Genomic DNA, 12,819 nt, shown 5'->3' on the forward strand with positions numbered 1-12,819 from the left:
GAGGGTTGCGGGTGGGAGGGATGTTATGGGGGGGAAGCCATTGTAATCCATAAGCTGTACTTTGGAAATTTATATTCATTAAATAAAAGTTTTTAAAAAAATCTTTAGAAACAAGAAGTAAAGAAGGAGGCTTAATTATCCTAAAAAAAAAAAAAGAATTCTGAAACGTGAAGGCCAACTGATCATCTCCTTGTTGTTTCCAAAGTGGACAGGGAGAAAAAAATAATACTGAATAAAATGGAAGAAGGGCAGTTGTGACAGGATGGTTTTTATCCCACTAATAGATACATTTGCTTAGAAGAAATGAAGAATGGAAAATATCCAAAAATCTCTCTTATAACAGCAAGTAGGGGCTGGCACAGTGGCATAGCAGGTAAAGCCGCTGCCTGCAGTGTCAGCATACCATATGGGTGCCGATTCGTGTCCCAGCTGCTCCACTTCCAATCCAGCTCTCTGTAATGGCCTGAGAAAGCAGTGGAAGACAGCCCAAGTCCTTGGGCCCCTGCACCCACATGGGAGACCTGGAAGAAGCTCCTGGCTCCTGGCTTCAGATCAGTGCAACTCCAGCCATTGTGGCCATCTGGGGAGTGAATCAGCAGATGGAAGACCTCTCTCTCTGCCTCTCCTTCTCTATGTAACTCTGACTTTCAAATAAAGAAATAAATATATTTTTAAAAAATAACAGCAAGTAGATGGTCAAGGTTAGCTTAGTTAACCTTTTGTGTGTGTGTCGGGGGTGGGAGGAGGGTACTATATCACTTTTTCCAAATGGGTAGCATTTCCCTTGATAGATTTTCAAGAACCGTAAACATCATTTCTAGTTATATTGCATCTGGTGAGTGCTAACCTGAAACTTGAAAGCCAAGATGTTAGAAAAAAATTAATCCAATAAGAGGGACGTATTGAGAATATTAAATATCTGTTGATTCTTGTGCTTAGGTTTTCCTTTCATTGTTTCTTGCTTTCTTTCCAACAAGATAGTATTCTGGTCACAAAGAATAAAGCTAAATATTGTATTAGTCCCACACAAAATTAAAGAAGTGATAGATTAGCTGGTAGACCATGGTCCTCTTCTCAAATCTTCAATGAACAGGCTACTTAAAGGGTCAATTTAAAGGATTTTAACACATCCAAGGAAACACATTAACATTGGCTGCTTTCTCCCTAAGTTTGTATTCCAAAAAGTTTTCCCTGCTTCCCACTTTGTCTCACAGTCCTTTCTAATTTCCGCTGATATAAATCAATTCAGATTTATTAGATTCGAATAAAGGAACTCCAGTAAGTTTTTAATAATAATTATCATTATCACTGATTAAAGTTATATTGTTCAGGCCAGATGGAGTCCTTTTCCTGTCAGCTAGAATGCGCTTGCATTATGTAGTTATAATGTGTTTAGATCTAAATAAACAGATGGCACAGTGACAGGATATTATACACTGGTGATGTCAGCATCAGTGTTTCACAAACAGAATTGCTTAAATAAACTCTATTACAGCAAGGATCCCAAAATGTTTAATATGACTGGAATTAAGTCTAAGTTTTGTTTTAATTTAAAAATAGTATAAGTGAGTCCGAAAGTTTCCTGGAATATGGAATTGAAAGGTAAGTTTATTTTGGTACCAACAACAAAAAAAAATAAATCTTTGCATCTGAAGGGCTTTAAAATTCTAGAAAACTCTGTATTATCAAATATATATATATATATATATATATACATGGACTATACATGTACTTTTAGCCCTAAAAGTTTCCTAGCCCCAATGCTAGCACCTTTTAATTTCATTTTCCATGAATTTTTTGAAGTACCCTTATACTACTGACTACTAGAAGGTTGGATCATCAGGAGGGTCTGAAGTCCAGCCAGAGGAAGTGGATTTGCTAAATAGTGTTTTGTTGTTGTTGTTGTTTTAAGATTTCATTTATTTATTCGAGAAGTAGAGTCACAAAGAGAGGGAGAGACAAAGAGAAAAGTCTTCCATCCACTGGTTCACTCCCCAAATGGCAATAATGGCCAGAGCTGAGCTGATCTGGAGCCAGGAGCCAGGAGCCTCCTCTGGATCGCTCAGGTGGGTGCAGGGGCCCAAGTACTTGAACCATCTTCCACTGCTATCTCAGGCCACTAGCAGAGAGCTGAATTGGAAGAGGAGCAGCCAGGAATAGTGTTTTATATGTGTGGCTATTTGGGGGCCATCACTGTGACATAGTGGGCTAAGCTTCTGCCTGCAGCGCCAGCATCCCTTATTTGTGCCGGTTCTAGTCCTGGCTGCTCCTCTTCCAACCCAGCTCTCTGCTATGGCCTGGGAAAGCAGTAGAAGATGGCCCAAGAACTTGGGCCCTTGCACCTCCATGGGAGACCTGGAAGAAGCTCCTGGCTCTTGGATCCTGGCTCCTGGCTCCTGGCTCCCAGCTTCGGATTGGCCCAGCTCCGGCCGTTATGGCCATATGGACAATGAACCAGCAGATAGAAGACCTTTCTCTCTGTCTCCCCCTCTCTCTGTCATTAACTCTACCTCCAAATAAATGAATAATTCTTTAAAAAAAAAAAAGTATGTGAATATTTAACATCACAGCCTTTCTTGGTCTGTTTCATTAGATGCAGAAACCCTCACGTTAGAAGAATTTCCAATTTGAGGATTGGTCAAGAAAAAAAGAAAATTAACAGCATAATTGCCTTTGTTGTATGCTTTAATTAAGAGTATTCCAGCTCCCAATTGACATTAGAAAATTAACAGAGAAGGTTTAATAAGGAGAAAGTTTTTAACGGATTTTTGAGTCTATTTTTCATGCTAAAAATGAGACAATTTCCCACAGAAATTTAGAATGAACCTACAAAACTCAGAAATAAACTTCAAAGAAATTCATTTGCCATGATTTCTTCTAATAATCTTTTTGTTGAGCCCTTATGGAATTTCTCTGTGGACCAATGATTTCTATCAAGACAAATGCTCAAAGCAGATGTAGTACTTTACCACTATAGGAGGTGAAGTTTGATATTTGAAAATGCAGATATAACACTTTTGGAAATGAATATTAAATAAATAAAAATAAAGCTTTCTTTAAAAAAATCAGGTTTGTAAATACTATTTGAAAGCCTGAATTACAGAAAGAAGAGGAGAGTCAGAGAGAGAGGGAATAAAGGAGATCTTCCACGTGCTGGTTCACGCCCCGGATGGCCACAAGCTTTATCTGGGTCTCTCATATGAGTGGCAGGGGCCCAAATACTCAGGGCATTCTCCGCTGCTTTCCCAGGCCATTAGCAGGGAACTAGATCAGAAATGGAGCAGCTCCAACAGGAACCAGCCTCTGTATGTGATGGGTTATGTCACAACACTGGCCCTTCAAATTCAGCTTTTTTTTTAAAGAATTTATTTGTTTGAGAAGTAGAATTATAGACAGAGAGACAGACAGCTCTTCCATGTGCTTGTTCACTCCCCAGATGGCTGCAATGGCCAGAGCTGAGCCAATCTGAAGCCAGGAGCCAGGAGCTTCTTCTGGGTCTCCCACGCAGGAGCAGGGGCCCAAGCACTTGGGTCATCTTCTACTGCTTTCCCAGGTGATAGAAGAGAGCTGGATTGGAAGAGCAGCAGCTGGAACAAGAACCGGTGCTCATATGGGATTCCGATGCTGCAAGTCGGAGGCTTAACCCATTACACTACAGTGCCGGCCCGAATTCAGCTTTTTAAAATGCTTGATTTCACCTTTTATTCACGATGGTTTATCATGTGTATAAAAATGTTTACATTTTCATAGACTTCAACTTCTTTTCAGCTATTACTTTAATTTTTTAAGATATAATTTTCATTTTATTTGAAAGACAGAGAGGACAATCTTCCATTGGCTAGTTCACTCCCCAGATACCTGCAACAGCCACATCTGGGCCAGGACAAAGACAGGAGGCTGGGATTCCATGAAGGTCTCCTACAAGAGTATCAGGCACCCGAGGACTGAAATATCACCTACTGCCTCCCAGGGTGTACATCAGCAGAGAGATGGATTGGGAGCAAAGTAGCCGGGACTTGAAACCAGGCACTCTGATCTAGATTCAGGTGCCCCAAGTATATGCTTAACAGCTGCAACACACCTCTACCCCTTAATTTTTAGTAACTGTTGGTTTCAGTGAGCTATGAGCTTTGGAAATTATTTCAAATAGAATAGATCAATAGAATAACAACGTTCAATAGTCAAAGTGAAATTTATTTAAAATAACTGTTTACTTCTGACTTTCTGAGAAAGGTCACGAATTTCATTTTCTTATAAAAGACTTAAATGATTTTGAGTACCAGGAGAATGTACTTAAGTTTCACATATAATGCACTTTCAGGTTTTGCTACTTAAGTGAGCATTTTTATAGACTATGTGTCTGCTCTAGGATGACATAAAAATCCTTGTAAAGAAGTAAGAGTATTTCCTTTAAGGAATTACTGCTAGTCAAGGAGTAAAGGATTACAATATGGGTGACCTTTCTCCTTTTTCCTCTTCTGCAGGTGGGCGTTGCCATAAGTCCTGTACTGGCCGATGCTGGGGACCTACAGAAAATCATTGCCAGACTTGTAAGTGTTCAACAGAGAGAAAATACAGGTTGGAAGTGGTCAAGGAGTTTTAATAAGTTTTTTCATGCATTTGGTCATCTAAAACATTAAAAAGAGCTTTGTCTCCTTCTGGTAGATTTTCTTCTGTCGAAGAAAGCTGCCTAATGCCATTACTTTTGAATGAGACATAATACATTGCTTCTTCTATTTCTTTGTGTTTCTAGGTTAGTAATCTCAACAGCACAGCTGTGGTGATATTGGCTATGACTTTCAAGTCTGTGCATCAGTAGACATAGGAAATCCAAATTTGTGCAAAATGATATAACTCAATTTCAAGTTAATTGAGTATCTCAATATCTTTCCCACGTAGTGATATCACTGTTCATTCATTAGAAAAAGGAAAACAAATGATGCTATGTCCCTCCTACGTTCCAGGCAGGCACTGTTTGAGGCACAGAGATATTAAGTATGTGAATTATGGATCGGGATTCACTCTTGCTATCAATGCATATTGTCCCTAGTGTATAGTTTTTCTTGAATTAGTCATTAACGATGTAAGTATGAAATAATTTGATAGACATTTTGGTAAGATTTAAAAACTGGATTGTGTTTCAGCAAAGTAAATACAAAAAGAATTATTATGAGCTGCTAAAGGAAAAATGTATAAGAAAAGATATTCTCAACAGTCATTGTTACTACTTAAATTTATTTTTAAAATTCATGGGTATTCTCGTGTATAAAATGTATAGAATTTAAAAAAAGTAAAAATTATTTTTCTACCTGTACCCCACCTTTGTCCTTCAACCATCCATAATCATCATATGTATATTCTAGTATGTTCTTCAAAAGGTAATGCATGCATACCTAAGGAAACATGGATATGTATCTCCCTCAATTTTTACTGAAATGTTAGCATGCTGTGTATGTTGTGCTACAACTTAATTTCTTTAAATGTATGTATATGAGCATGGATTATTTGCAGTATTATTTCTTAGAAGTGGGATTCACAGGATCACAAACAAGTGAATCTGCTATCCAGAGAGATCACCAGCATGGAGACGTTTTTCTCTATTGAGGTTGTAATAATTCCCCCTACCAGGAGCAAACTATTTGAATGTCTGTCGCCCTGTTCCCTGGACAGAAGAGTGCACTATCAAAGTTTTGGGTCTTTGCAAAGAGTTAGAGGAAAATAGTATTTCAGTGTAGATTTAAATTAACTTATTTAGTAGAAACAATGTTTTATGGCAGGAGTGTTTTGACAGGGATTTTAAGCAGGAGTCTAAAATAAGATTAGATAACTGCATGGAATTCATTCGCTGCAATATTTGAAGACAATGTTTCAATAGCAAAGAAGTTGAAACCCAGGCTCACATAATACAGGGATGACATTGATATGCCCATTTGCAAGAATTCTAGATCTCTAAAATGAAGAAAAATCGTTGCAAGCCTGCAAAACGAAATGATGAACAGCCATGGAAATCATTAAAGCGCCTGGACATCCACTAGTTATTTCATGGCAAAGAAATTGTGAGATGTCAAACTGAAAATAGAATTTTTAGGCCGGCGCCGCGGCTCACTAGGCTAATCCTCCGCCTTGCGGCGCCGGCACACCGGGTTCTAGTCCCGGTCGGGGCGCCGGATTCTGTCCCGGTTGCCCCTCTTCCAGGCCAGCCCTCTGCTGTGGCCAGGGAGTGCAGTGGAGGATGGCCCAGGTGCTTGGGCCCTGCACCCCACGGGAGACCAGGAAAAGCACCTGGCTCCTGGCTCCTGCCATCGGATCAGCGCGGTGCGCCGGCTGCAGCGCGCTGACCGCGGCGGCCATTGGAGGGTGAACCAACGGCAAAGGAAGACCTTTCTCTCTGTCTCTCTCTCTCACTGTCCACTCTGCCTGTCAAAAAAAAAAAAAAAAAAAAAAAAAAAAAAAAAAAAAAAAAAAAAAAAAGAATTTTTACTCACTCACTTTCTGCTTGCTTTATTTTATTTTACAGAGAGATCAAAGGGGCTACCTGGAGGGTTACTCCTGGCAGCCACTTTGGTGGGGCAGTGGAGTCTGAGCCCCAAACCCCACTCACTCAGGGATGTCAAGGGCCTCAAGTTAGAGCCAGTGGAATGAACAAGTTTGTATTTGGAAAATGCTGGTAGGAGTCTCTTTCTTCTGCTGGGTGGAGGGTATACAAAGCCCTGTACTTGTGTCGGTAATTCAGTGCTATCTCCAAACCCAGACTGACTTTCTCCCAGTACTTTTCAGAGTTCTCTTTTGATTGCTTCTTGCAAGTATTTCCAGGGTTTATAGTAAAACTTAGCTGGGAAGAATAAACAGGTCTGTGCCATCTTTTTCAAACCCAAAATCCTATATGGTATTTTTAATAATACTATTAGTAAATGAAATAATTCTGTTACTTTCATTTGTCTCATTTTACATGTATTTTTATAGAAAAAAATTCAGCACGACTGTCAGGTTATATATGTACATGTTTTCATTCAAAGTTCAGGAAAGCCTATGTTTCTTATTTTCCTGTTCTATTTTAATGTAGTGATTTCCAAGCTTATTGTTTATATAACTCAATTGGCTATTTCTGCATTAATGTAGAATGAGAAAACAAGATAAATGGTTTTCCCCAACTTTGATTGAAAGTTAAATTTTCATTAAATTCATATAATACTTACAATTCTAGAAATATTAATAGGTTCAGTTATGGTGGTAAAAACTTACAGATGCCCTAATTTTCAGCAACAATTCTTATTGTTATAGTAAACAACTTTTAGGACATTTGACATGTGGACACATGGCTTTATCTGAACTACCTCATTTTAGAGAGTCAGCCTCTGTAGCTAGCTTGTTCTACATGACACTTTTTTAAAAAGATGTATTTATTTATTTGAGAGTCAGAGTTACAAAGAGAGAGAGGGAGAGAGACACATATCTTCCATCTACTAGTTCACATCCCAAATGGCTGCAATGGCCAGGGTTAGGCCAGATGGAAGCCAAGAGCCAGAAGATTTTTCTGGGTCTCCCATGTGGGTTCAGGAGTCCAAGCACTTGTACCGTCTTCTGTTGCTTTCCCAGGCACATTAGCAGGCAGCTGGATCAGAAGTGGAGCAGCCCAGACTTGAAACAGCTTCCATATAGGATGCTGGCACTGTAGACTGTAGCTTAAACCCACTGTCCCAAAGTGTCAGCCCCCTACATGACACTTTACAGTTAGTTACAGGGCAGTGTTTTTCAGTGGAGGTGACTTTCTCCCCACGGAATATCTGTTAATGCCTGAGCAGTTTTCTTTGTCACAAATCAGGTGTGGAAAGAACACTTACTGGCACTAGTGAGGTAGAGACCAGCTAAACATCCTGTAGTGACAGAAGAGCCCTTTCCCCCTCAATATCCTACCCTCCAAAATGAGGAGCTTTTCACTACAAAATGGTAATAGTTTCAAGGATTGAGAAATCTTGTCATAGGAGTAGATAGTTGACTTAGGCTGAACAAGTCATATTCTCTTCCTAGGAAAATTAGATTCGGGATCCAGAGAAACTGGTTTTACTACCTTAGAAACTTGAACCCGAAGAGATACTAAGCCTAACTGATGTTCCCATTTTTGAACCATTTGTGTTAAAGAAGCAGAAGTAACAGGTCTTCAGGGACCCTGAAAAAATACAGCAGCTGTACTGTACGGAGAATTAGAGACAGGGAGGTTAACAGTTGTCAACAATGTTTACCTGTTTCTCTGGTGTGGCTGAGGTCCAGCTGCACTGGTGTCCTTAGTTGCCCTAAGATGCATGGTGTCCTACTACATTTGAATGGGAGTTTCTTCCATGGGAGAGTAGAAGGGCATTTTGACTGAGATAATCAAGACATGGTTCATGTTTCAAATCATCAGACTTGAAGTCATCTAATGCATCTGATTTTTCAGCATAGAAATTAAGCTTGCTATTACCTAAAATTGGCTTACTGATCACAGAGTCTCTCAAATTTAAATTTAATCAACACTTGTATGTTTCTAACACTTACATGCACAAGTACAAATTTTAGGATAATGTATATTAACATTGAGCTTTAGAGTTTGTTAAATATTTTACAATTCGTTTTCCCAACAGTCCTGTGAGTTAAAGAGAAAAGTTAGAAACCTCATTTTACATTTGAGGAGATGTGAGCTGAGGAAATGATTAAAGAGATTGTTAAATTTACTCAGCTTATACCTGAGATTTCAACCTAATGGTTCCAAATCCAAAGACAATACCAATTCCTATATACAACATTGCACCGTTTGGTAGTAGAGGGTACTGGATATGAAATTATCTATGTAACACAAATCCCAGTTAATACCACTTTCTATTATGAGAAAGTGACTTCATTTTTATAAGTCGTAGTTACCAAATCTTTTAACTCAGATGTCTTCCTTTGTTCTTACAATGAAATCCAATACAGCAATGAAGTTGAAGTGCTTAAGTACTTTTGGCTCTATACTAATGGCAGAGTATATTATAGCTGATATTGTAATAAACTAAGGGAGATATTGTTAGAAAACTTACTCCATTTTAAATCTGAGTGAGTATCTTAGAGGCTACAGCAGACTAGTTCCACCTGGTGAACTCTACTGACACCTGGTGGCTGGGGAATGAAAAGCTCAAGCTCTAGAGTGAGGTAGAGGCATTTGCTCTGGTACTCTCTCTGTATCTGAGCTACTGAGAGATACATCACTTGTCCAAATTTAAAGGGCTCAGAATCCTGTGACAAAATTTGTTTTGGAACGACTCAAACACATGAATTTTATAATTATGTTTTTTTGGGAATTAGAATTTGAGAGAGATTCCATAATGATATGAGAAATCCAGAGATGTCATAGAGCTAAGGTATGCATAACCAAAAAATGTTAATGTATAGCTTCCCTGGCTTCCTTTAGATTTCCAGTGACTCTTCTGTTAATGAAGGGGTATTTGTTACCCATTGAAATCCTTGAAAGGCATTTATAGTTGAACTCGGACTCATCTTCATAAAAATGAGAAAATATGCCATGGAAGTTTTCAACAATATTCTGCTTTTGTTGACTGGCCATATAAAAGTTCGTTTTAGTGTCAGAAAGACATAGTTTTGTATTTTTTGAAAATTTATTTCTTTCCTTTATGATTCAAACCCTCTAGTAAGGGTTTCTCTGGAGATATACAACTTCATGATCTGCCAAATATTTCTTTGTATTTTATGAATAATTTTTTTGAATCATTTGATAAGTTAGGGAAGGAAGGAAAAATTAACTAAGAGCCCCCACCTCAGCAAAGGACTTGCAGTTAATAATATGCTTCATTCACCTGACATCTCCCCAAAGGGATGTCCTTGTAAATGTTCTTGGAGTAACGGGGAGAAGTCATGGTGCAGACTAATGCCCAGGCTCCAGGCTGGGAAATAAGCTGCTGATAACGAATGACTTGTTAGGGTGAAATGAAGCAAAGAGCGTTGATGAGTGTTGAAAACATCACTGAATAGGGATGTGAGGGGCACAGAGATGCCAGTCAGGACAGTGGTGAGCTGGTGGGGAGGTCTGCAGGAGGCCCAGGTTTTAAACAGAGGAAAGGGTTATGTTTGGGTTTTTAATAGCTTTATTGAAATGGAAGGGTACTGTAACATCTTAATATGATTTACTAACATTTTGCAACTCGTTTTTTCTAATAGTTTGATTATCACAGCTGTTTGGTTGCACTTTCAATAATTTAAGCATACTGTTGTTCTATAAAATTTCGTGAAAGTCAAAGTGTACACTTTGGAACCAGAAACTATTTATAAAATGCTGTTCTAAAATATAAAATTTTTTTACATAAATTCTTAAAAATTTCTTAGACAACCTAAATAATCTTATAAATATTTATGTAAATAAATTATGCTTGTAGAATCTAATCAAGTGCTAGATCTGATCATGAGTCTGATTTTCTAAAGCAACATAAGTTCACTCCCTACAAATCCTTTTTGATGGTAAAGTATCCTGACCCTATAAACCTAACAAGACTATTTGTTACATAGTTACAAAGGGTCAAAATAGAACTTATGCTGGGAGACTGAGGGCTGTGTTACACACGGAGCAGTAACTCAGACTTGAAAGTACTTTTAAGCTCAGTTAAATCGTGGCCGCTTGGCTCCACAGTGCAGCTTAAGTGAATTGATTCAGTGGATTAATGTAGTCCTGTCGGGGGGGACAAACTTATCAGCTATGTGAAGTCTGAAGCTTATAGAAGTATTATTTAGCAGGCTTACTGCTAAGAATGACAACTCTCTTTATTCATAAGAACTGAATCCTAAGGTCTGCGCTGTATAGTTTAGTATAGTTTAGGTGTGAAAGAAACTAAGCTTTAAAGAAATAAATAATAATGATGAAAAGAACGGCATTATCTCTGTCCCTGCAAGATATATGAAGCACATTTATCTCATTTAAAATAGATACTGCATGTCCTTCTTTTATCTTTAAGCGCAATATCAGGGCAGCTCTCTCCAGCCTCCTATCATCAGAAAGGGTGGTGGTTTCATTTTACACATTCCTTTTGTCCATCTAGACCTGGTGTCATCTCAGTTATTCACTGCATTTTGAGTGAGGAAAGGGGAGAAGCGTATACCAAAACATCACAGTCTGATTGTCCCAACCTTTGCACACATGGTGCATTGAAGTAGTTATGGTTGTCTTCAGTTGCTGACAATAGAATTGAAATTTTCTAGGCTGATAATCACTTTATACCCTCTTCAGTCTTTTAACTTGTTTTGCAGGTGACGTTTCTTGCTTAGAAATTAACTGAAAAATATAAATGCATTTGACCATAGGGTAAAAAATTGTCTCTTAAGCCAAAATATTACACCACAAAAGTTAATGAGGAAATGGATGTTTCAACTAATTGAACAGATATAGTTGTTTCCTTATAAATGTCCATTTAACTGATTAAAACTAAGGCATCATTTTAACCAAAGTTATGGTAGTAGAATTTGCTCTTATTACACTATTCTTCCTAGCCAGATGCTATCAAAATCTTTTTTTAAATAAAAAATAACCATGAAATTAATGTAAGTAGTGTATTTCTTTGTTGTAAATAATTGTGAATAGGGGTATTGCTATATTGTAGAATAAAACCTGGTTCCAAACAATGCTGTAAGTTATTTATTGTTTCTATTACAAGTATTATAGACTATATTAGGAAAAGTTAGAAATTATTTAGCATTTTCCTCAGTAATTGACAATACTTGTGCATCAAGAAAATTAACTTTCAACAGTTGAAATAAATTTTCACTTTAATAGTGGGAGGCAACCTCCAAACCTTATCTTGATTTAGGCGTCCTTTTCATTCTTAGGAGAAATTTCAGTATGTTTAGTAACATCGTTTCCTTTGTCCTAAAGTACCTGTGGCGCCCTTTTGAAGTGGCACTTAAAAATCAAAGGAAATGATTATATATTTTTTCCTCAAAAATTTAGCAACACAATGTAGCAGCTCCATATTAAATTATAAATTTTACATGAGATGCCCAAAAGTTTCCTATAGATTATGAAACCAAAATGACAAATTATAAAAATAATAAACCAATTATACTCATATCCATGCATACACATATAATTTTTCTAACATAATTGTATTTACAGTCTGTGGGACAAATGTTGTTAAAAAGAAGGTGCCGAGGTGGTAAATATTCAATTATAAGAGGAGAAAATTAAGTGGAAGCTAATGGGGAATTGAGAAAGAGCTGAGCCAGCAGACTCGATCAATCAGAATAACAGCGAGCCTTTGTTAAAAGCCAACATCTTTAATTAAAATCCTTGTATTTTACTAATAACTCTGCATGTCCATAAGCCTTCTTATTGATTTCAATTATTTTCTGTGTTCCTCTTTTGGATTTATAGTTTCTGGAGATGTTGTAACATTATAATGGACTAATTACTTGTATACATTTAACATTTCAAGAAGTGACCCAATAGTTTACTTATGGAAATGAAGAGAAAAATCTCCTCTGATAGGCTGTTCATTTAGACACAAGTTGATCTCATTCACTAATTATATTACTTTTTTTCAAAGATTTAAAAGTGCAAGAAGGTTTCCATTATAACTTCAGGAGAAATACTCTCTATATTACAGTTAATTTGATTCAGGAGATACTGCTTAATGCCATGCTAAGGGCTTAAGAGATGTAAAGGAGATATAGAAAATCATGTCTTTCTCTGAGCATGCTGTGGGTATGATGAGGAATGTTTACAGGCATCAGAAAAATTACTGAACTAGGGACATCAGCTCTAAGCTAATACAATTTTAGGAACCTCAAGTTCTTCAAGATCCA

At 37.6% G+C, this 12,819-nt stretch overlaps 1 protein-coding gene across 4 annotated transcripts in view; it reads left to right on the forward strand.

The window, feature by feature from the left end:
• Window positions 1-12,819, forward strand: part of ERBB4 (erb-b2 receptor tyrosine kinase 4) — a 1,252,881-nt gene that overhangs the window by 854,277 nt on the left and 385,785 nt on the right. For all 4 annotated transcript variants that reach the window (XM_017343079.4, XM_008259104.5, XM_051849159.3 and 1 more), the window contains exon 5: window positions 4,485-4,550. In XM_017343079.4, coding sequence (XP_017198568.1) covers window positions 4,485-4,550 — 66 coding nt within the window. The remainder of the gene's footprint in view (window positions 1-4,484; window positions 4,551-12,819) is intronic.

Source organism: Oryctolagus cuniculus, chromosome 3 (genome assembly GCF_051225735.1).
Source record: "Oryctolagus cuniculus isolate XC-2025 breed Fujian yellow rabbit chromosome 3, ASM5122573v1, whole genome shotgun sequence".
NCBI lineage: Eukaryota > Metazoa > Chordata > Mammalia > Lagomorpha > Leporidae > Oryctolagus > Oryctolagus cuniculus.